The following is a 25,669-nucleotide window of genomic DNA, read 5'->3' on the forward strand; positions in this document are numbered from 1 at the left end:
TGTCAAAAATATGAGTGTTGCAACTTTGTACCACTGATGAATCAGGTCATTGTACTTCAGATATTGACATTTTTCGAAATGCTCCTGTGTTTAGGGCTGTTTTAAACTATGTTTTATCACATAAGGATTTTGTGTGCCAGATCACAAAACCATGTCTGGTCCAAGACCTAGCAATAGTGTGTGTGCAATTGTAAATCTAATGGTAACAGACATGTCCCCCATTGAAATATTGATTGGTCCCTAATGAGCTCTTTTGATGCATTGATTTGGACGTAGGTTGACAGAATTATATCTGGACCAATTTTGCGTATAGCCGTTTGCTCTCCTTCCATGACAAAGGAAGTAATGGGCAATTTGATGTTATTGAGATTTGAGATAAAAACATAATTTGGAGTAATTTATTAAATATGTAATACCTAATTAATTTTGGTCTTTGGGCAACTGGTATTATATATAGTTTTAAGGCCATCTAAATTTAACGGGTTGTCTTAAAGCCCTTTCGAAGTTAAACAATTAATGAGGAATGGGTATTTTGGGATTTTTTTTACTTTGGGACAAACATGCACTTATGCACGTCTAGTTTCACTGTTTTCATGATTGAGATTGACGACTTGGGCTATTTTTAGACATGAGATTTTTAGGTGGGTGGGAAAAAATGAAATTTACTCATTCCAGCAGGAATAACTCGCAAAAGGCTGGCAATTTTACTAATGTGTGCTGGGATTCTCAGACAAACTATTAAATTAAGATGGCCTTAAATATGGGGCTCTAGTCTGGTGGTTTCCCAGCAAACAAAGTTTTGGACATCATTCGCAAAAGCTTATAAAAGGTTGTCGGAAAACGTTTAAATGTCAGGTTATATAAAGGGTAAATTAAGAGTATAAAACGGTTTCATAACCTTAAAAAACATTTTTTGATAATCTACTGCTCAGCAAACAAAAATGTTTTACAGAAAACGTTTAAATGTAGGGTTATAGAAAGGGTATAAAAACGTTTTAATAATATTCCAAAAACATTCTTGAAAACTTGATACAAAACATTCTAAACAGAATGTTATTTTGGGGTTGAAAAAATATTTTGCAAAAAATGTTTGCCCAAAATATTTGCAATAACGTTTTAAAAACGTTTTCATGACCTTTATATAACCCGACATTTAAATGTTAGTAAAATGTTCTGTGTTTGCTGGGTTCAAATATTTTAACATAATGTTATTCAAGTATTGACAAAATATTTGGCAAAAATGTTTGCAAAAATAGTTAACAATAACATTTTTTAAAAACATTTAAAAATATTGTTGTAGTTTGTTTTCATACAAAAACGTTTTGAAACCACAAAGGGGTCCATATTAACTGAAGGGTCCATGTTCTTTCATTTTACTCTACTGTCTATTTAATATTCTATCACAATGTCTGTTTTAAAGATATTTTTGTTTATGCTGGGTCCAAGACCCCAACAAAATGGAACAAAAAGATGATGTTCATACATGTATAGCCGGGTGCCGGGATGTATAGTTGTTCAATATCCAACCCTTTATACTAAATATTCAGTCTAGTAAAAATATTAGTATATAATATTAACCTTGTTGTGCACACCCAACTTTGTATCATTGGCAGACATTGTTTTTACACATCAATTGACATTTCATGATTTTGTACAATACACACAACCATTTTTAATACAAATGAATCCATCACATCATTCATTATAAAATATTAACATTTCAATCTCTCAATTTGTAACATGCATTATTAATGCACACGCACACCACTGTGATTTTCTAGTTGATTCATTCCAATTCATTAAATTGCCCACTAAGTGAGTGTAATTAATGTATTTCTATATCATCTTCACCTGCAGGATGCACAGCTTTTATTTACCGCAGCCAGCCTGCCTCCAGGGTATATAGTAGTTGTTTGGTCTCCGGTTAATAGGCCATTTAGGTTGATGTACAAGTACAAAAGATGAATAGCTATTCCAAGGTTTATAGAACGTGTATTTGAGTATGTTACAAATACAAGGTTACAATATTTATGCACGCTAATTTCTTACTATTCATTTTGTTTTAATATAATCCCTATGCTACTCATTTATTTTTGATAGGTAACTATATGTTTTGATACTGTTCATTTTGATTAGGTTTTATTATCCCTTTGAACCAACAATCTTATCAATAGTTTCCGTTTTATTTTATCAAGTATCTATTCAAATTGACAAGATCTCCTTATTTGACAAGATTACCCATTTCATTTTGACAAGATTCTGTTTGTCTTCCTCTGACAAGACAAGCTTTTAAAATTTGGGTGTTTTTTGGGGGGAGCGCTCATTTTTGAAAAGCCTTTGTCGGATAAACTAATTTAGGTCATTTTTGGCAAGTATCTTTTTCATTTTTTAAAATGACAATCGCATCTAATTTGACGAGTTTTTTGTCATTTTGAAGATAAATCTGCTATGTCCCCCATCTGAATAGTTTCCGTTACACTCTAAATTTGAAGGATTTAAAATAAATCCTAAGGGATTGTGATTAGGCACCAATCAAGAATTAGATTTAAAATTTAATCTTACAGATTTAAAATTTAATATTTGAAATTCAAATCTATAAGATTAATTTTAAATCTGAAATTGATTGGTCCCTAATTACAATCCTTAAAGATTTATTTTTAAATCCTTTAGCGTGTATCAAATTTGAGTTTCTGTTAAAAAAATGAGTAGATCGTTTTAAGAGTGTAGATCTCAGAGGTGTTTTGTGTCAGTGCCTAATTTGAAGCATGTAAAAAAAATTTTTTAATGGGTGAGGGGTTGTCATATCCTCATTTTAACCACTTTATTCTGTCCATGTGCTTCCAAATACGGGCAGGCAATGATGCATGACGTAATAATATGCCAGGCTGATCAAACTAGCTAAAACCATAGACCATTAACAGTTTTAAATGGTCTATGCTAAAACGTTCTCTCTTTTTTTTTTATAGAGGTGAGAATCCTGTTGTGAATGTCCAACCACTAATCACCAAGCACCCCCCTGGCGGCTCTTTTTGCCAACATTTGACATACAAGGGCAATAGTTAACTGTGCAGAACATTCATAGTTTATAACGATGTGCTAGAGATTACTCAAGCTGTGAAAATGGTCAGGAGGGGCAATTATCAATTAGTGAGTAATTAGTGGTTTGGGCCCAAACCTTTTTAGATAGACTGATCAGGGTATACCTATATAAACTTTGATATGGAAAGATACCCCAGCCCTGTTGTCTCACCAGAGAAGATGAGCAGAAGACTTTCAGGCCCTATAGTGTGATATTTTATATAAATAATATAATTCGTTACACGACAGCGTAGTCATTTATCCATAGGCATACTATATACAGTGACAAGATACCTTGGTACATGGTTCATCTTTCTTCATATATGTCACCGTTGCTATGGAAATGTTTAACGCTTAAATAGAAATGCAATGAAAAACTTATTTTTAGCCACTAATATCAGCTGCACGTTATCCAGCGTCACCTTGATCGTAAATGAACATCAGGTTTTTTGATTATCAGTTTTTAAAAAGTGATAATTAAATTTGAATTATCACTTCGATAATTTGAGTCCGAATTTAGCAACTACTGCACACCGGCATCGATTAATGTCTATCAGGCTAACGCTATTTTCCAAAAGGTTCTCATTGAACGCTCAGCTCTCTTGCATACGTGCTCTATTCTATACTGCTGATATTATGCATGCAAACAAATAGAGGGAACCATTGTATTGACACTTGGGATACACAGTAATTTTGCAGTGGTTTTGAGAATCAGTCAGATGTCATACCTATCACGTTCAATACAGACGTGTGTCAATATAACATTGATCAGAAAAAACAAATATTACCAGCTCACAATTGGCAATTACAAGTTCAAAATTCAACGTGATTATTGGAACCTATCGGCGACATGCACGGCTGTGGAAAATATAGGTGAATGAACACCAAGCATGATTTTGCTAGCTTTTGCCAGGATTTGAATGTATAGGGGCCTGCATTTTCGACAAGCATTGTGGATTTTTTGTACACCAAATGTGTTGGATTTAACACTAGTGACTTTATCGGCAAACACACCTAACTGAAATACTGTATAACATCAGAGCGAATGACACAAAAGCTACTAACAACGTACAACGGATGAACATGAGACAAACAACAAAGTAGTACTTATTTTTTCCCGTTTGAACGTGACTTAACGGTATAAGAAAAAACAAAGGATTTAACCAAAATAAGGAAATACTACTGTATTACATGTGTGTCGATTAAGGAAGGTTTCCTACTTGTACTCACTCACTGACGTCAATTCTTGTTTTGTTTTGCATTTTGTCCGTACGTCGATTGTATTGAAACCGGAATTGTTTCAGTTAAAATCAGATAGTGCTGGTGCACTTACGACATTCGGGGTTCTATAAATATGGGACTCGGTATTTTGCCCTGTACATTGAATAGTTATGAGGATCATAATATTATACGCAAGTGAAATTATACAACATAGACGCAACAGGTTTTTCTAATACATGTGTATGTTGAGCGTATGCGTTCTGCAAATTCAAATGCCTCATATTCCTCAACTCATCCTACCATTTGGAGGAGGCAAGACAACTAGTCGTGCTGCTCCTCCATCAACATTGCCATTACCAACATGGACAGCAGCAGATTATGACGAAGAGGACCCTTGTCCGGATCAGTCGCCAGTAACCACTGGTAGTCCGAGACCTGGCAGTTCCTGTTATGCCCTCAGAATGGCAGTAGCTAACCTGGCGTTTTGGGATGACTTTGAAGCCGAGAAAATTGGCAGTGGTTTTTTCGCAGATGTCTATAAGGTTTGTACTATATGATGTATTTGTTTTGAATTGTCAATAATGTGATCATTGTAATCATCTATTCCTGCACTTTCCCACCGGTATATTAGTAAGCTGACCTTAAAAACTTGAAATTGCACAGCATTATTTGTATTGTTCATATCTCCAGCCCGAGACATGTTTGTATTCCAAACTGGTCGCGTTATATATTTTGAACAAAAAGTATTATTTTTGGTAAAAGTAGGCCAAATGGTGTAGAAATTGCATATATAGGTGAAATGTTATACTTAAAATAAATCTTGGGTTTTCATAAAATAAATCTTATGCTTTCATAAAATAAATCTTGTGCTTTCATACAATAAATCTTATGCTTTCATACAATAAATCTTATGCGTTCACAAAATAACTGTTGTGCTTTCATAAAATTAATCTAATACTTTCATAAAATAAATCTTATGCTGTTGCCTTAAGTCACGGAAACCCATTGATGTCGTGAAAATAGCAAAGCCCCATATCTGTCACAGTGATTCGTATCGTGCTGTCATTGAAATGGATTGAATGAAAAATACAAAACGGTACAGGATCGCAAGAAAGCAACTTTGGAACAGATGGGCAGTTCCGTAATTACATGTATGTCAACCAAAGTAATTTGAAACTCGTTTTTATCTCAGTAATTTGACATTGCAGATAGTGCAAACTGTTCTTTTTCTGAATCCCCGCAAATAAATGAACAATTTGCTGCAAATTTCAAGAAAATCAGAGCAAGTTTATTTTTATCCTGTGCAAATTTTGTGAAAATTGACCTTTGTTGCGAACGTTCACTCCCAAAACTGCCATCTTAATTACTAGAAAATGCATTTTAACTTCAAAACTAACACATGTTATACCATGCACCACCGTGTAATGTCTGTTGGCTTTCCGAACTAAACTTTCAAAATAGAGACACCCAACCACATTTTTTCACTTAACATTTTCTTTGGTGCTCAAATTTACCAAGTACCATAGAACTTAAAAGGTTTAAAGTGATGTGGTCATTTCTGCATAAATATTTTTGCGTATATTTTATGAAAAGCCGTCCATCATTTGAAAATTGTTACCTTTCATATTAAGATATGGATGTTTTGCCAAACAGACCTACACATTTTACGTCTTTTTTTTTTTTGAGGGGGGGGGGGGTGCATATCTTCAATACGAAAGGTTAAATTTTTCAAATGATGGACGGCTTTTCCTCCCTACATACACTTAAAGTACATATTATATTTGTAAAGTTTACTTCGAGGACTGTTAAATATCAAAAATATGAAAAAATATCAATTTTAATAATTTGGCATAAAATTTGTATATCGCGAATTTTAAAAAAATCAAAATTATTTGATATCATCAGGACATTCCTCGTATTCAGAATGTAATTTGGTGTGTCTGATGTACGTACCCCAGATCCAGTACAAAAAATACTGTGCTAATGTTGCTATCCAATTCCTTAATATTCTGTTTCTTGCAAAACATTTTAATCAGGTTTTGTTCAAATTTGAAAATACCGCATGATACTCGGTATACTTGTAATTTTTTGGTTAATGTTTTCACGATTTTTTTGTGGGACCTGAAAGCACATCAGACATATCGAATTGCATTTTGAAAACGAGGAATGTCCTGATGTTATCAAATATAAGGGCAGAAGCAGAGGCTTAATGCTGAACTTTTGAACGACCCTGCACGCACGTTGGTATATTTAAATCTTCTTCGTGCCCTTACAAATATCATTTGGTGGTCTAATTACATGAATTAAGAATTTTCATTTCACATTTAGAGTTTTTGATCAATACACAGAACAAACCATAAATGTGATTGGTAGTGGTTCACTTCGATAATCGATACAATTCGGGGCAATTTTGTGTCCGGTATGCAGAAGTTTGGCAAAAGAATCTATAATTTAGTAGAGCGAGTAGAAAAGAATGATGTCATAACAATAGAGTTTTTACTGTAGACACATCCTATTTTATATGATCTTGTATACCTTCATGATCTGATCTTGTTTGGTTTAAAAATGAAAAGGGAAGTAATGAGATACCGAATTCACCCAGGAAGTAAGCTCTGATCTGCTGGCAACTTTGGACACTCATCAACTTTGATGATTTTATCAAGATCATTTCTGAAGTGAACGAACTGTTTCCGAATTCAAATCTCGGCTAAAGTAATGAGAAGTACCTATAAAGAGGTGGACCGTGTATACATTTACCCGAGACTAAAGTCCGGTTCAGACTCCACATCGCAGCGCACCACATCAAGACAAAAATTGAAGCGATGTGTATCAGCTCCTAGGTCCGTTCATAATACGCCGCAATTGCTTTGCGGTGCGGTGCGTGCATTGCACCGTACTGCAAACTACTGCATTGCGATATCAAAATAAAATTAAATACATTTTAACTTGAAAATTGACGAGTTGCGACACTGTAATCGATATATCTTCAACGCAAATCGCAATTGCGGTAATTGCGATATCGCAATACAGTAGATGCGGTGCGACAACGCATCGCAAAGCAAACGCATGTATATGAACGGACCTTTAGTATGAACGGGCCTTATGTCTTGCACTTGAGGTTTCGACAAAAACCAATCAAAGAGGCCCATTTTCAGCTAGAAGCTCCACAGTTCTTACATTGCTATGCACTCAACTGTGTAGTGTAATCAAAGACTGTGCGGAGACAATTCACTATACTTGCTTGAGAGTTCTTGGACGAAAATGTGTGCTCAGGTGTATCGAGGTGGAAACTGTGCGCATGCTGGTTTATATGAGAATCGTTTTTGTATAGAAACCTTTCCATATGAGCGACTACAAGCTTTCTCCAACTATAGCTACCTTGGGCAAGCGAAACAATTTTGTTTGGCTGCAGCATCCCTTCAGTATCTCCCAGGAGGTGCTGGACATACGTCCCGGTTTCTTCTTCCGATGTGTTGGAATATGAAGGGCATATTCTTTCACAGACTCGTCGTCTTCAAGACGCAGTATATGGCCGATAAATTTGAGTTGATGAATCTTGACTCTGGCAACCAGTGGAGTGGTGTTGGTCAGATTGTAGATGGTTTCATTTGCAAATCCGATCCACACGCTTGATGTTTAACATGACTCTGTAGCAAGATGTTGCAAAGGCATTGACAGTAACAAAGACAGTAACACAAGTGCCTTGCAATCGGAAATATAATAATAATAATAGCGACAGACACATATCCATGGACTAAAACAAAAAATGAACAAAAGACAACGAAACAAGATGCAAAATCAAGGAAAATAACTTAAGAATTACATAATGTCTCCGACATAAGATGAGGTTTTAACATCTTTTTAAACACAGTTACAGTTTTAGCACTTATAATAGGCATATTGGCAGTTAATTCCATAGACGAGGAGCTGTAATTGCAAAGCCTCGTTGAGTGGAACAGTCCATATTTCACCTCATGAAAATATTCTTACCATTGTACTCATAAACATTCAATATTTGTATACTATAACACGCGCAGGTAAAGACCCAACCATGTGGTTAAATTTACCATTTTGATTGGTCAAACGGATGCACGCGTAGCTACCTGCACGTTATGACCCTAATGGCTTGCCATAGACGGCGCACATACTGCGAACAGATACATTGTACTGCAGAAGTATATCATTGTTGTAGAAATTAATGATAATATAATCTTCGTATCGAGTTTGGTTGTATTTAAAAATGCAAGGTCTGTAGGCCTACGTTTTGTTTAATAATTTGAGATAAACAATATTTAAACATTTAATATAGCATTTTGATTTGTAACATGTTTGGTTCCTTTATTTTGTAGCCAATATATATTTCTTATATTGTTATTATCGTGATCATGTATAGTTTCTATATTATATATAAATCAGGTCTTCCAGGGAGACCAGTACACTTGATGGAATTTCGTGAGTAAAACGAATCATAATTGGATGGATCCCAACCAAAAGCACAATGTAGGCCCTACAATAGTGAAGGGTTGTTGTTTATTGTGTTTTCATCTATTTATGATAGGATGCATGTGTAAAATCACAGATCCAGGCTTTAAAATGACACATGTCAAAGTAGGCCTATATTTCTCTCAACAAATAGCGGAAATCGGTGGAGACATATCCGTAGGCTCCATAAACAAAATAAAAAAGAATAAACTTAAAACTTTGAAAGTTTGAATATGATGTATATAGAATAATAATGATGTTATATTTACCTCCATAGGTCGCCTCTGCACGGAAGCTGTTCACATTCATAATAATATTATACAAAAGAGACAAAAGAGCTTGTCACAAAGATTCTTTTAATTACTACGGATGACATTTATGAAATAAAGTAAACTAAAGAATTAAAATAAGAAATGGACCAACGCGAATATATTTAGTACCAGCCATGAAGTACAAAGAATGTGATGCAAACTGTTTAGGGTTTCACACTATTATGCATGTGACCCATCCCTCACGTGTTTTCTTCAATTCAGTTTATCTTCGGTGAATTTTTTAAAACATTTTTGTGGGCTCATGCTTAGTATGAATCGAGTTAGATATCCGAACAATATTAAAAGAAGATGGCGTATATAAACATTGTGATATGTGCACCATTGTATTGCACTTATCGAAATAAGATAGACTGTTGACTATATATTTTTAATATTTGAAAAAAAACCGGTATAGATCATTCTGGGACACCCTGTATATCAATATTTTTTGCAAACACATATCCTGCATGTTTGAATTCTTCTACACGCTCGCTATGAAACTCATTGCCATTCGCAAGATGCTGTGCACAACATTTTTTTGCTGCTTCGACCAACAATACATCGTAGGCTATACCCTTAAGTGTAGTAGTGCACGTGGAAGACTATTTAGAGAGTGGATTTTGGCTCATCTTTCATGCTGGCAATAAAATCCTGGGTCTATAACTCATTTTGTAAAATATTGGAGTTGGGCCCTTCTTTCATTTAGGTATTCAATTGATTATTGTGATCATTTTCGTTTTTCCTGTATGGAATGTTTTATATTCCATATTTGTTGTCATTGATTGTCACCTGTAAAGTTCTCAAATCATTTATCGAGCGTTTTGTACTTCAACATGTTCAAGCGTCCATGTTATTTCAGGAAATACGTAGGCTGTAATTTCGAAATCGAAGTATTGATGATGGTTGCAGAACCGTGCCAATCCTTTCAGATGTTAACCGTCAATCAGTCCCACTGCGAGCTCCATCATCTTTCTTGCGTTTCCTATTAGGGTTCTGCGCCAAGCCTGTAAATGGTTGGTATAATATTAAAGTACCGTATATGCTGATTAAATCAGCATATATACGCACAAAAAATATCCTAGTAAAATCGGCAGAAAATAATTATGCTTGTCTACCTCTAAATTGTAATGCTTCTGCCGCCACTGTCGCGTCGCTCTTAGGCCCCCTGTTTGTAAACCAAAACTTAGCCACTTGAGTGCGCATGCTGGGGGCACATCAAAACATTTTGATGGGTATGTTCCCCCGGAATTTTGAGGCGGTGGGTCTTTGGGAGCTGACGGCGTACCGGTAAAAGGCTAGGGGGTCTTTTGGAGCTGCAAACCGGGCTTCCTGGAACTTTGGAGCTGCGAACAGTCAAAATCAAGGGTCTTTCTTGGCTTTTGGTTGAAAATTGCCTTCAAAAACCATTTATATTAGGAATGAGCAATTTTTGGGTCTTTAGAGCTGAAATTCATCAAAATCAAGGGTCTTTCGGAGCTCTCAGCGGAGCTGCGAAATCAAAAAGGTGGGTCTTTCCGGGGAGCTTCCCCGTGTGATCATTGTGTTAAGTGCCCCGGGCGCATGCCTTCTTCACGGTGAGTGGGGCCTCCAAATTTTGACCTGGCCCAGGGCCCCCAAAAAGGTATATCCGGCCCTGATAATATCGGCAATATAATTCACTTCCATAGAACACAATATCATGCAGGCATGTCCTCAAAACATAAACGCACATGAAAACTTATTTCTCAATATAACTTTTTATTTGCGTGGAGAGTTGACTGTTTATGTGAATTGGCAGTAACCTAATACACACACCTTACAAATCTAGATCTCAGGTTCACGGTCATGCTTTTGTGTATTCATTTTTCTGTACTGAGTAAGCATGAATTCATGAAAGGGGGAAGAAATTCTTCAACGAATTAATTTTGTTGAAACTTTGTATAAAAACGTTATTCAGCTGTGCTTTGGCGATGAAATACTCTTAGAAAGTAAGCCAAGTACAATAAATATGTACGTGATGCTTACGATGTCTGAGCTTTCCTGATCCTGATATATTTTAAATTGATGCGCTTACAAAGGAAGCAGTGTTATAAAATATATACATGTAAAAAAAATAGGTTGGAAAATACAGACTTTCGTTACAAACGGATGTGGAAATCCGGTGACTGGGGAAGGTTTGAGGCAATAAAGTTGACGTACTCAGATCAACCGATCCGAGAAGATCGTTAAGTGATGAACGTTTACTAAATTCACGTTGATTGACATTGTCAAATCTTTGCTCACGAATAATTTGTTCTCTAATGAGTATCAAAAACAGTTGAATTTCGAACTCTGGGCCGCAACATTATGTGTTCAGCACCAGAAATATTTTCCTTATATAAAACTACCGTAACACTTCCGCTATTATGGTATTTCACGATATAACATTTATGAAAAAAAAGTGCAAATGTTTGTCGTGTTTCACATTGGACAAGTGACAATCTCTAATTCGCCAAGTTACCATTTCCATTATAAAAGTTATTACATTGAACATTCTTTCTCATCGATTGTCTTTTCTTCTAAAATTGATTCAAATTTCACACTACATTGCCACACGTTGCAGGTCAACAGTTATAACCCGGCATAATTCTAATAGGTCATATAAGTATGCAGTGATAATAATATCCATTGAAAATGTATCAAAATTAATCATCTATATTTTCCTTCTATCTTTTCAATTCCATTTTAGATTCGTCACCATGGCAACGGTAATATAATGGTGGTAAAAATAAGTAAATCTCGCAACGATCGGCTGAACCAACAAAAGATGCTACAAGAATTGGAACTCCTGAACAAGTTGAACCATGCAAATGTTGTCAGGTAATATACACAAGGGTCATGAGGGTGTAGAAATTACTTGGAACGAAACTAAATATACCCACTGGCATAAAGACGATGGCTTCTCTATCTGCTTGATTTCTCAGATTGAAAGACTTTTATTTTTTTAAGAGCAATTTTAGCATGCACCGTTAGCTATATTGTTAATGCTGTTCTGCAGAATAACACAATACGTGATACAAACGCTCAGTTCACTTGAACATCTCCTTTCAAACAAAAGAAAACAAGATAATGTGTTGAATTATTAATACCCAGCAAACGCCAAAATGATTTTAAACCGTTATAAACGTGTTATAAACGCGTTTTGGTTTTGGTCAAAACGTTTTAATAATGGTTAAATGTTAGGTTATATATGAAACATTCTTAAAACGTTCTATATGAAAAAAAATCAGCAACATTTGTAAAATTTCCTCAAAACATTTATTGCAAAGTATTTTTAGCGAGCAATTTTGCACAAGTTGACGTACAAGTTCGATTAGAATGGCATTTTGCAGAGTCCAGCCTGCCCAGTTATCCTTTTATGTCCCATAGACAATGATAGACAAAATAATATTTTGATTTCCGTTTCGATCAACTTCAAGATCTCGAAATCTTCAATATGATAGGATGAATCAGAGAAATTATTTTGTTTTTGTTTTGTTTATATGATTTAAGAGATAACAGTATAGTACTACTACTAGAAAGGAGTCAATATGTCACCTGGGCACATACATATGACATTAAACATGCTGAAGAAAACATTCAATTTCCTGGTCTAATTTTCCCATTGGAGGTATGATTCATCCAAAGCTGACACGTTTACTGCTGAATAGTTATTAGACTCTTATCAGCACATGATTTGCATCACGTACAAAACATGCATACATGTCACTCATAAATGCTTAGACTTGCAACCCTTGATCCATTGTTTTATCACTATTACTGTCGCAGCTGCTACATTTTTACCAAAAGATTGATTCATCATCATGATCAGGAGGTCCGTATGCACAAAACAAGTTAGACAAGGTCTAACTTTAGACCTGGTCTAAGAGGTTAAATTTATGGAGGGATACCTTTAGTACTTTCTTTTCCCCCTTCACTCCTGCGAAAGTACAGGAATTAAAGTGCGTCCATCAAGCGATATGTATTTGGACAGCAACGCCCTCAATTTTTTTTTTCGAATTTCTAGTGCACCATTGTGATGGCCATTGGTGTACATAAATGCCATGTGAAAGACTAAGCCTGAAGTGCTTTAATTACAGTAAAATTTAAAATTCATTCTGAGCTCACCGATCGAGTGCTGAATAAATACATCGCCTGCTTCTGTACACCAAGCACAAAAAGAAACTCGTCAGTTATAGTCATCTTTGCTGTTCAACAACTTGATAATTTTGGATTATTCTGAAATATATATTTTGTTTATTGGACTTTGCTTTCTCATTTGACACCTTTTTCGTGAAATTCGAACAAGAATTGGCCAAGATGTGCGCCTCCAAAGCCTCTAACCCCCAAATCAAAAGTTGCAATTTCAACGATTTTCAATGGGAACGCATCGTTGTATTGCACACAAGCACCACGGGCCAATCAATGCACATAAATTATGTAACAGGCACAATTGCATCGTTAAAATTGCAACTTTTCAAGTCAAGTCAAATTGTAAAAAGCTGCAATTGAGCTCAGCTGCGAGGACAGTGGTCCCAGCCAAAGGACACATCCTGATTTTGAGATTTGCAAAAGCCAATAACCATGAAAGCCGAGAACCGCGAAATACGGGTAACCGGGTCCGCTCAAGTGATAATAATAATCGGCGAGCTAAAATACATGATTGTAGGCGCTGGAATGAAATACCGATTATTTTCGTTTTGGCTCGTAATTAAAAGTGGACAATGCGGTCAGTAGCTTTCAGTGAAAACTAACATTTAAAGAGGAATCTATTTTTTATGCAAATCACATTATTGCTTTAATATGATCTACAATATCATAGAATAAGGTAGGCCCTATGTAAATTCTAAAAAGTTATTTCTCCGTCGTTCTACTCACCATAGTTAGACCAATAATATTCTAAAGTTAGGTCTAACTAGTTTTGTGCATAGACCTACGGACCTAAATGGAGAGACGACCCGGTAGTTAGAAGACCCGCTATTCAAAAAACCCATTATTCAGAAAGCCCGCTAGTCAGAATTTTCTGAGTAGCGGGCCTTCTGAATAACGAACTTTCTGAATAGTGGGCTTTTTGTTGAATTTTATTTAAAAGTCCCGCTACTCAGAATTGTCTGACTAGCGGGCCTTCTGAATAGCGGGATATATTCGTCCACTATTCAGACTTCTGACCAGTGGACCCTTACCCTACCCTATAACCCTAACCCTAACTCTAACCCTAACCCTATAGTCCTCAGTAGCCCTAACCCTAACCCTAAACCAAACCCCAACTCTAACGCTAACCCTAGTAATCCCTAACCCTAACTTATGAGAACTGGGTTTTCTGAGTGGCGGGTTGTGAATAGAGGGTGTGCAAAGAGCCCGTTAATCAGAAGGCTAGCTACTCAGAAAAATACCCGCTACTCAGAAAATATTTTCTGAGTAATGGGTCTTCTGATTAACGGGTTTTCTGATTAGCGGGTCTTCTGGTTAGCGGGTCATTTTAAACGAAAACAAGCCTATTATTCAGAATTTGACGGGTTTTCTGAATAGTGGGCATTCTGGTAACGGGTCTTCTGAGTGACGGTTGCCCCCCGTATGGGTTACCTACTAACACTATCTGACCGTGTTTCAACATGTTTTCGTTCATTTCCTTTATCCTCATTCCCGCCACGTACAATCTTATTTGTTTATTTCCCCGGTTGTATTTCCGAAACGAATGTAGCAAGAGACTACTGAGACTATACCTGAATTCAAGGATGAAAGTAGTAGTAGGTATGTCACAGTGGCTGCACAATAATTCTGCTACACTGTGCATGCAAGCATAACAGTGAATTGAAAAGGGCGCGCTTCAAATTTGGCCAATTTTAGAAAACATCCATGTCGATAAATGAATGTCTTCATATGCTTCATTTATCCAAATTGTTTGAATTTTTAATATATGGTGTGTGAAGCCTTTCAGAGGCTACCATCGGGTCCCTCAAAATTAAAAATTGTTTTGTTTAAGAACTACTGCCTGTTTTTATGGATTTTTGAAGATCGCTCATAAATCAGTAAATATAGGCCTACTGAAGTAAAGGAACTACCACCATTTAGCTGAAATACTAATCTTTCTTAGCATGTAAATTAATTCCGTCGACAACAAATGAAACACTTCCCTAAAACCAGTTGAAGCAAAACATTAATCAATGTTTTTTTTAGGGAGTAATATTCCAAACCACAATAGCTCTAAGCCATTGTGTGTGTCCAAGGCCATACTATTTTTGTATGCGCGGTACAGTAAAATTGCTGTTAATTTTACCGATTATCCTCCCATGTTAATCCAGATGACAAAATGTTAATTTAAAGTCTCATTGCAACTGAATTTTAATTTTTACTTTTCGGACTTGGCTTTGAGTAATGGTGACACATACCATGTTTACAGTAAAAATAAAAATTATATTCCAGACACCGTCAAAATGTCAAACTTTTAATTTTTTTGTATTGTTTTTAAATAATTAACTGCAGTTCATTTATTCAACCTCATAACAGGATCATACTTAAAAGATTTATGATGAATGAACAGACGTTCATTAAACATTGAAAAAAACACCCAAAATTACTTATGCCTAATTTGCATAATAATATCATAAATACATAATTAGCTGTAATTACCTAATTTGCATAATTAATTACTTTTTGTGTATTTTTTTGTCATCAATTGAAAGAACTTTGTATACATATGTGTGCAAAAAAACCGCACCTTTATATCATGTACGGTTTTCTATTGGCATCAATTTTGCATATTAATAAGCTGAACTTAGTCATTTTTTGAGATTTAATTTGTCTGCAGATTGGCCGAAATGGCTAAAATAGTATATTTGATTAATTTATTATAATTATTCAATGATGGATTTTTAATTTTGTTTTCTGTAACGAAGTCAGGAAAGATAGGCATTTAACATGTGCTATTTAAATTAACGCTGTTTTTCCAAGCAAGCGTCCAAATAAACCTTCAAAATCTCGAAATGTGCCAATTTTGTCATTACAGCCATTTGTGGCAGGATTTCATTCCATCTACGAGCATCTTTAAATTGACATTACATCACAATGCATTGACCGATTTCAATTCTGTTTTTTGATTTTTGATGCTTTAATAAAGCTTAATAATGTAGGAACATTAAATAACGCGTTTCTGCTGCGATTATTTTTGAGGTGATATACCTAGTAGTAGTGTCAAAGATTCTGTAACCATATCCCCAGCTATCTAATATATAGTAAATATTTGTAAGAAAAATAAACACGTATCAAACAATGGTGAAATTTGGGATCAACCTCGGGATTCGGTTACGGGAATTTCCAGTTGCTCTGGTCCTGATACTTTGTGATAAGCGTATTTTCACACGCGACCGCGCCGACCGGGAATGACCTTGTCAGATTTGCATCGGCGGCGGAACCGGGGGTATGGGGGCCAATGGCCCGTCCATTTTTTCGACCAGGAGGCCATGCCCCTCCCCCCTCCCCCACCACCACCACCACTTTAATCAAACCCATCCATACGGTGCTGTGTGTCACATATCTGTTGGACCTTCATTTTGCAAAATGTTCTAACCCCCTTGTGTATAGATAAACAAATCCACCGTTTCGCTTCTGCTTTGGACACCTAACACTATGCTCCACAAAAAATACTGTGCAAAGGTGGGTGACAGAACCCTTAATATTTTCTGTTATCTTAAAGGGGAACATTGAGATCCCGGGTGCGATTCATCAGACAAAAAATATGATAAAATAAATTTTAAAAAATAACCAGTTAATATGAGAAAGACAAGTTAGACAACTATTTTTCCAATTGTGTATCATTTCATATTTTGTGGCATTATTGATGAGCATAATTCAAGTATTGCAAATCCTGCACCAAGCAACATTCACATCGCTATCATTATTATATGCCCTGTAGTATGTGCTTGGGAAATCGATTTATCTACATGTTTCATTAATATTATTTTATGTTCAGAGTGGGCAGACACTGATGTTAAGATTAAATCTATATTTTCGCACCTTTTTTTGAAGCATGCGTTATAATATAGCTGACCTGGGGATCAGTGAATTTTACAGCATAGATGCATGTTTTATTGGCAAACATGGTCTCGATGCTATGAAAATTACAAATGTACGTAAATTATACCAGCAATACTAATTATAATTTTGTTCTGGTGTAGAGCAATAAAGTGATTACCGTTTCGAACTCTGCTTCAGCCAAACTTCCTTAGCTCTCTTCATCAAAATGACATAAAATGAGATCGTTTACGAACAGATCGCATACCGTTATACCTAATCGGAACTGACTGCGAAATATTTGTCATTCACTGCATTCGTCCTACAATTCGATGCAAGAGGAGTAAAGCGTGGATAATGGTTACAGGGTCTATGACTTTTGCTTCAGATTCCAACAAACAACAACAAGTGTTTTTAAACATGGAAATACTCATACATGGTTAATTTATTGACTTTGTGCATGCCTTACAGTAAACCATGATGTACCCCATGTAGGCTATTGTCTTATGTATACAGCACTGATCCTTTTGTTTTTCAGATATATGGGAGCATGCGTGAAAGATGGTCACATACATCCATTGTTAGAGGTAGGCCTAATGTTTCATTACATTTTTTTCTCTCATATTCTACCATACCAGTAATCTCTATAGAAGAAAACGGGTCGAATGGTTCAAAATGTTGTACCAGATCGTCTCTGGCTGTACATACCTGCTTGTGTGGGGAATTCAATTCTATTTTAAATGTCTGCAGCAGGCAGGGTAAACAGTACAAACACATTACGTACCAGTGTACGAGATCAATTAATGATGCTATTAACCCTCCAGCCTATATGCCATAGCCGATTCACGGTTGTTCATTTTTAAGAAAAGGTGAACACTGATGGCGCTATTTATCTTATATCGTGTTTTCATCTTTACAAGGGGTAAACTCTGGTATACTGGCATTAAAATATCACAAAAAGAGTACCAAATAGCAAGGGAATTTTCAAAACCTTTTATCATGAAATGTAAGGAATAACTTGGCTAAATTAAATATATGTAAATAGCGCCCTCAATTTGCACACAAATATACAGTTTATAGAATAAAAAATACCACAAATAGCAGAAAAAGATGAATACTTGAATAGTGATGAAAAGTGATAAAGAAACGACAATCTATGTTAACAATGGCTAAATATATAGCCTAGGCCTATATGTATATTATTACCCGGGATTATTACTGTGTGATACATGTTGGTATTGTCCAGGTCTACTAGAATTGAACATTATATAATGTATTTTTTTAGAAAATTTAATAAATGATCACATCAAACAACCGTTTGATAATAAAGATATGTTATTAATCATGATGAACGCGTTCAGTTGAACTCGAAATTATACTACATCAAAATACTAGTAAATGGTTATAAAAAAATGTGTATAATTATATTAGTAACAGTAAAAGTGAAGTTTACGTAGGCTTATATTATTGCTTAATCGTTATTCTTATATCAATATACACTCATAACGCTAGTCAACCGATGGCTATTGTTGTACAAGGCTCATTCAGTCATATGAGGCAATACAAACGGTCGAATTGGGTGTTGAAATTAGCACAATTTTGAGTTACACCTTTTCAATATAAAATTTATTTTCTCGGCCAAATGAAAAGCAATAATGTTCACCTTTTCAGTAAATGTCAGGAAAATACTATAATGCTTGATACTGGTTTTTTTTCAAATCCTGGTGTTAGGCATGAAATTCAATCATTTAGTGTAAGATTTTCGATGTTGGTAGGCTTTTTTTATCAACCTTTTAGCTTTCAAAGTAATATAGTTCACTAATGAAAGGTATTTCCCAACTTTCTAAATCACATCATTATAGGACTATACCGTATGTCATAGTTTTGTCAGCATTTCGGCTTTGATTGCACCATTTTTCAATTCCGACTACCAATTTTGTCAAAATCAACTCGCGAATGTACCCATGGATGGATGATTTTGCAAGCCACAATAGAAATATCGACCATTTCTGCTGGTTATATTAGAAATGAAGTACTGGTTGGACATTTTGGCAGTCGCAAGTGAAAACAGGTGAAATCAAAACGGATATTCTGACAAAACTATTATAGACCCACACGATGTGCCTTACAGAGGTGGGAAATATCTTTCTTTAGCAAACGCAAAAAAAAAAATGAATTCCGAAAAAGGCTCACAGGCGAAGTTACGGCTTATAAAAATCTAAATCTTACACTAAAAGACACAATTTCATGCCTAATTTTAATACCAGGATTTTTTTAAATGTATATCCAAGGACTATGTTTTTAACTGACATTACAATACTGATTTCAACATGCATCGACTTACACAACTATGCATAACAATAGAAGCTGGTGACTAGCGCTCTAATTGTATACAGGGGAATGAAGAATTACGCATAGAATTATTACATGTAGTTTGAATGCAGCAGAAAGAATGCAAAATAAAAAAATATATCCGAAATGTTGTAAGATGTTCTTGATTTTTGAACAAAACAGACGCACTGTGGTTTCAGCTAAAAAACGTACTGTGTGCGTTAATGCAATTCATCAATAACAGCAGTTTCAATTAACAATAACATGTATGCACGTTTAACAGTATATTTCAGGAGGATCACTTGAAGATGTTCTCAAAGATCAAGAAGTGTCGTTGTCATGGCAACAGAAAGCTAGCCTAGCGACGGATATCGCCCGAGGCATGGAATATCTGCATTCTAAGAATGTCTGTCACAGAGATTTGAAATCTGAGGTAAGATTTATCAATAGATGAACCAAAAGTCTGCGGTTGAACTCATTCATCTACATGTACTAGTAATTTATACAATCCATTTGCCTTGCAGGTTATTTTGATCGTATAGATGTAAAAGCATAATTATTTTTAAATTGTAATAAAAGACAGGGGAGTAATATGAGATATAAATATTGAAAACAAACAGGTCGTTTTTAAACAGGTCACACCATTGAGAAGCCAATTTTGTTCCACGCTGAAACGTGTATGTTGTGATGTGCCCTGAGTAATTTAATTCAATTATTTAGCTTTGTTTACAAGCTGAAAGTATTTCATGAGATGGAAAACCCCTTGCACTTGCAAGAGTTGGTGTGTAAAGTCATTTTGGGATCCCCCAATTATTGAAAATAAAGTCAGATCTATGTTTGGAACTTGGAAATCCCCAGTTCAGTGTATTGCACCATTAGGAAAAAAACCCAGGAAGTGATGTAACGTGAAAGGTTAATGTGTATAATTAATCTTGGGAAATCCCAAGATTGCATCATCTGTTGTGAAGATGTGAATGAAGTAATGGTTTATTAATAGATGATGGGTTTTTGGTATGAGTACTGGTATAAAATGGTCAAATACAGTGGAGCAGTGTTAAAGAAGCCTGTTTCCTGGAGGAGTTAAGTGTTTGGAGATCTGCGCAAGGAGTTAAGTGTTAGCATAACGGCGCAAGGAGTTAAGTGTTTGGAGAACGGCGCGAGCAGATAAGTGTTTAAGTGTTTGGAGAAAGCAACACCATTTTTGTTGTACAATTTTACTCTTAGCCCTTACTTCGTGAGAAAGGAAACTGGAATTCCAATCTCAAGCCCCGATGCAAAGGCTTACAAATGTGTCTGTCCTAAATATCTGTGACAGATCTGCACTGAAGTGAGAATTTTTCAGATATCGTAGACCAATAGAGTCAATAATTGCAGGGGATAATTGCTTAATATTATTTTTCACTTTTCCATCCATTTGCACAGAACTGTCTGATGCGACAATTACCGGGAAACAAACTTGAGGCTGTAGTTGCTGATTTTGGACTGGCCCGTGTGCTCAAAATTGACGAAAATGACCCAACTCCTCAACAAGAATCACCCAGGAGAATGTCTCTGGTAAGTGCAACGAATCATTGCATAGGGAAGAAACCAATTTGTGTTAGAACTAAACACGTGACAACGCTACAAACAAAGTGACAAGATTCCAAATTGCATGTTTTCTAATCTTTTGAGATATATTTCCCGGTAGTTTTATCTTGCACTAATCTGAATACCGCGCTGATACAGTAAACTGTTACTCAAATGTTTAATATCAGTTTTTACTGACAATGTATATACAATTTGCACAGTGCCGTAGCCGGGGGCCAAATCCCCCCTATTTTTTTCAGGGGTAAAAATGGGGACGGCAAAGAGTGAGGGGTCATTAAAATGGGACGAAAATTTGGCTCTGCCCCCTCACATTAAAAGATTGGTTATTATAGCTGCTGGATTTGCATTTAGAGTACGGAAGCGTTTCTACGACGGAAATCCATCAGTTGAAGCTTGTTTTGGTACCCATAGTTTTGTTTTTTGGTAGATTTTGTTTCTCAAGACCACAAATTTCAAAAGTAAGTTTAATGATCTCTGTCAGCATTGAGCATTTGGAGAAAGGGTCAAAGTTTATACGGAGGGGTGATCTAGACTATAATGCAATATGTGATATGACAGGTTAATGCGTGTTTACTCAGGTTGGTTCTCCATATTGGATGGCACCAGAGATCTTACGTGGTGAGGAATACACTAAGACAGTAGATGTCTTCTCATTCGGCATCATTCTATGTGAGATAATGGCCAGGGTTCCTGCAGATCCAGATGACTTACCTCGGACAAATGTAAGTTTGGTAAAATAACCGACGAAAGAACAGAAGTTACGTAATGTAGCTTAATGATACTCTATATCAACGGACTTGAGTAATGAACCACGATCGAAACAATCATTACAAAAAGTATATGGCACCGAAGGCACACCAAAATAGCGTGATCCGGTAACCAAGAGAATTACGAGAACCACTTGGATGATCATAGTGCTGAATACACCACATTCGGCATTTTCTCTACAGGTCAATGCATTTGGAACTCCATTATATTCAATGGCGTCGCGTGGGTCATCATATTGGGGGGTGAACATTTCATGTGAAATCTCTCTTGCCTTTTGCAAATTTCGCATCTCGTTGAACAATTCTTCCTCGTTGAACATGCTGCGTGTGTAATAATGTGCAACATCAACTGTTTAAAATTAAATCCATTTCTCGATATCCATTTTCTTTTTCTGATTCCAGTTATTTGGTCTCGATGTTGATGGCTTTCGGAAACTCTGTCCCGGTTGTCCGGAAAATATGCTACAAGTTGCTGCTGATTGTTGCTCGGTAAGTCTAAGTTCACATTGATTTTGAAATTTATATTTGATGCAAAATAAGTTCATCATGTTTTTCGTAAGCTGCGATAACTGATTTCTGTCGACCTAATGATTTGCTGTCCTTAAATAATAATTATCTATTTTGCTTCACATGTTTATTTTCTAGATGGACCCAACTGAACGACCATCATTTACAGAGATCTACCACCGCCTTTGTTGCATAGACCATCAGATGTCAACTGAAAAGGTTACAGTCACTCATATTTCTCATGTTGCTATGGAAACATCAACTCAAAATGGCACTATTGTCAATGGCGATTGCTGTTCCACAAATGGTAACAAAGAACCTGACAGAAATGATCTTGAAATGGAAACCCAAGCAAACAACGTAGACAGTCATGAAATCATTTCAACTAAACCAACACATCACGAGTCAACCCTATGCAATCAAATATTAGCGCCAGGAGGAATGACCAATACCTGTCGTGTTTTGAGGGCGCTCTATATAACATCCGCCATCGGTGTGCTTGCAACTCTCCTCGCTGTTCTAAACTTTTGGCAGTCAATCTATACATTATTATCTGTTCTGGTGCCTTTGACAGTGTTCACCTTATATCCGGTCTCAATTCCACACTGGTGTAAGCAAAATCACGTGACTTCCAAAATGAGCGGCCTTCTTTATGACCTAGGTCGGCGGCTCAGTTGGAACAATGATTCGCCGAAGAAACGAAGAAGAGGGAGGTCAGGTATCAATATGCTAGAGTTAAAGTCAAAGAAATCGGAAGAAATCTTAGAGACTGACCAACACTCTTGTAATGGGGAAACTCTTATAAACAGAGTCAGGACGATACACTCTAAGCACGACACTATGAACACTAACGATGCTGCTGCACTAAACGGTGTGGTCAATGAAGTGACTCACGGTACAAATGGTGACATCATACAGACAATACCGACAGTGCTGCGAACTAGAAGAAGACTGTCAAAAACATTGATTAGAAATGGCAGTTTTACTTGTCATGACAGCATTGAAGAACATGATGATGAAAGTTAGGGGCTTTGGCTAACAAATTATTTGCACAGATTTAGTGTTTAAAATGTTTTTTAAAATATTCCTGTTATTTATTTATATTTTATGACAAATCAACCAGCATTATGTTCGTTTTATCGACATGTTTTAACATTTGAATCGAAACAACAAAATATTTGTGTACGTGTACATGCATTCAGAATAAATACACAGAAAACATGTCAGTATCATTTGAAAGGAATTCCAATAAGAACGGTTTACATTTCGTCAGTTATTCGGAAATGTCTTTAGCCAATTTACTCATTTTGTCTGTGATATAGAGTGCTCTTATGTCGGCCATGATACATCTTGAATCACCATCCTTCGTTAATTGGAGCACAGTGCAAATTGTAATACACAATCTTGTTGTGAAGAGTGAGTAAATTGCAAGATATCCTATGATACAGTTGCAGGTAACGAGCTGGCAACAAGCGCTTAGAACAGGCATCGTTTCTTAAAAGGGCATTTCGTGATCCACAGCCTCATCCCCCACTTTTCTCAAAAAAGTTGAGATTTTTATATCACTGGAAACCTCTGGCTACATAATGTTTATGTACAAAATATTTCTTGCAGATTAATTCGTTTAGCAAAGATATCGTGAAATTTGAATTTCGTTCTGGTGCACCAGAACGAAATTACAACGCATTGTCTATATGGAGCAGTGTAATACACATAATCATGCATAACTCGCGAACGCAAAATCGGAATCAACTGAAATTTTGGGAATAGGTTTTTTTCGTCGATATCTAATGAAAAATGACATAAATAGAGGATGCTAGGATCACGAAATACTCCTTTAATTGACCTTTTCGGTAAATCCCATAAGCCTTTGCGAGTACACCTAAGAACTCGTCATTTGACGTCACGCCAGAAATGACCATATCAGCCATTATAGGCCTACCTGATGAAGTCCTCCGATGTGAAGGATGAAATGTTGCAAGGATTAAAAATTCTCTTGGTTTTGTCAAGCAAAGTAAAAAAAATGTATATTTTATCAAAAAACCTTAATTTATTCAACGAAGTTTCATTTATAGTTTGTTTCATCTGGACAATAGATTAATGGATGGATGAGAGTATTTTTTTGAAATGTATTTTGTATGGGAAATAAAGAAGTGTTTATTGCCAATTTTACTTTGTTTACTTTATTTACCATGCATGCGTTGTTGTTGATGTATTTGTCTATCTGATTTGTGCATAACAGTGGGGGTGGTGCATATGCTGTTGGTTTACTAGTCTCAGATACAGCCTGTCTAAAAAAATCGTGCAAGTGGAAAGCGCCATCTTTGGCAATTAGAAAATATTGTTGTGGCACGGTGCTTACATCAGCGTAACGGGAGCAGTCCTAGCTTTCAAATACCGTTCATTTCATTAATTTTGGTGTCGGCAATCCAGAGATCTGCTTCACTAAGCACAAATGTATGAAAACCCTTTTGTGCCACTTTTAGAACATTGAATATAATGTTATATCCAAATACCTATACAGTAAAGTTGTACATTGTAATAATAGAGCATTCATTTGTAAATGAATATGTAACAATTGTAAAATTTCAAACTATTCAAATTTCAAGCCCTCCTCACTAGTAAAAGTGACACGATTGTGATTTTACCCTTGTTGTTTCAAACTAAACAAATCTCGAGATTAAAACAAGCAAATTGAACACAAACGGCATTTGAAAGCTAAAACTGCGCCCTTGATGTTGATGTAAGCATCATGTCACAACAGTATTTTCTATAAATTGCCAAAGAGGGCGATTTTCACTTGGACATTTTATTTTGGATATAATGGCCGTACGATTCCCTGGTATGGAGGGACCGGTGCGATATTTTGTTTTTTTTCGTTCGTCATTTTTGTAAAATTATAGTTGATTTTGAGAAAACTCATTTTTCCCGAACTATATGGTGTTTAACCTTTATTATTGTCTATAGCTCCAATGTATGAAGAATTACAAATACTGCATAGGTCATAGCATCAAAGGTAACCTATATGGTGTTTAACCTTTATTATTGTCTATCTTGGTAACTACATGTATACATTGTCAGACCTGATTGTGGTCCTAAAAAAAATCTGTTTTGGTTTAAGTTGGCGACCGTAGTATATGGATTTCTGAGGCATATAATTGTATAATTTTCTAAAATTGTTTTTCATTTTTAATGCATGCAACCCCTAAAAAGTTTATAATTAACACTTTCTTAATTTCCCCACTAACCAATTTTCTTACTCTTTTTATGATGAAATATCATCATCCACTTCCGGAAATGTAAAAAAAAAAAAATTTTTTTTTTTTTTTTTTTTTTTTAGTAGAAAAAATCGGAAAACCGATTTAAATCGGGGAATAA

General features: G+C 35.8%; 1 protein-coding gene across 1 annotated transcript; it reads left to right on the forward strand.

Annotated features, from left to right (window-relative positions):
- The first annotated feature begins 3,598 nt into the window (after window positions 1-3,598).
- Window positions 3,599-24,335, forward strand: LOC140136933 (uncharacterized). Its single transcript, XM_072158584.1, has 8 exons — window positions 3,599-4,841; window positions 11,800-11,930; window positions 17,638-17,686; window positions 19,714-19,863; window positions 20,853-20,984; window positions 21,596-21,739; window positions 22,187-22,273; window positions 22,430-24,335. The coding sequence occupies exons 1-8, from the start codon at window positions 4,536-4,538 to the stop codon at window positions 23,315-23,317; spliced, it is 1,887 nt and encodes a 628-aa protein (XP_072014685.1). The 5' UTR covers window positions 3,599-4,535; the 3' UTR covers window positions 23,318-24,335.
- Window positions 24,336-25,669: the final 1,334 nt, after the last annotated feature.

The sequence above is a fragment of the Amphiura filiformis genome, chromosome 17, assembly GCF_039555335.1.
Source record: "Amphiura filiformis chromosome 17, Afil_fr2py, whole genome shotgun sequence".
In the NCBI taxonomy this organism is placed as follows: Eukaryota; Metazoa; Echinodermata; class Ophiuroidea; order Amphilepidida; family Amphiuridae; genus Amphiura; species Amphiura filiformis.

Coding starts and splice junctions, on each gene's coding strand:
- LOC140136933 (XM_072158584.1), top strand. CDS start 4,536: ATGTGTATGTTGAGCGTATGCGTTCTGCAAATTCAAATGCCTCATATT. Junction 4,842..11,799: donor TTTTCGCAGATGTCTATAAG/GTTTGTACTATA, acceptor ATTCCATTTTAG/ATTCGTCACCATGGCAACGG. Junction 22,274..22,429: donor TTGCTGCTGATTGTTGCTCG/GTAAGTCTAAGT, acceptor TTTATTTTCTAG/ATGGACCCAACTGAACGACC.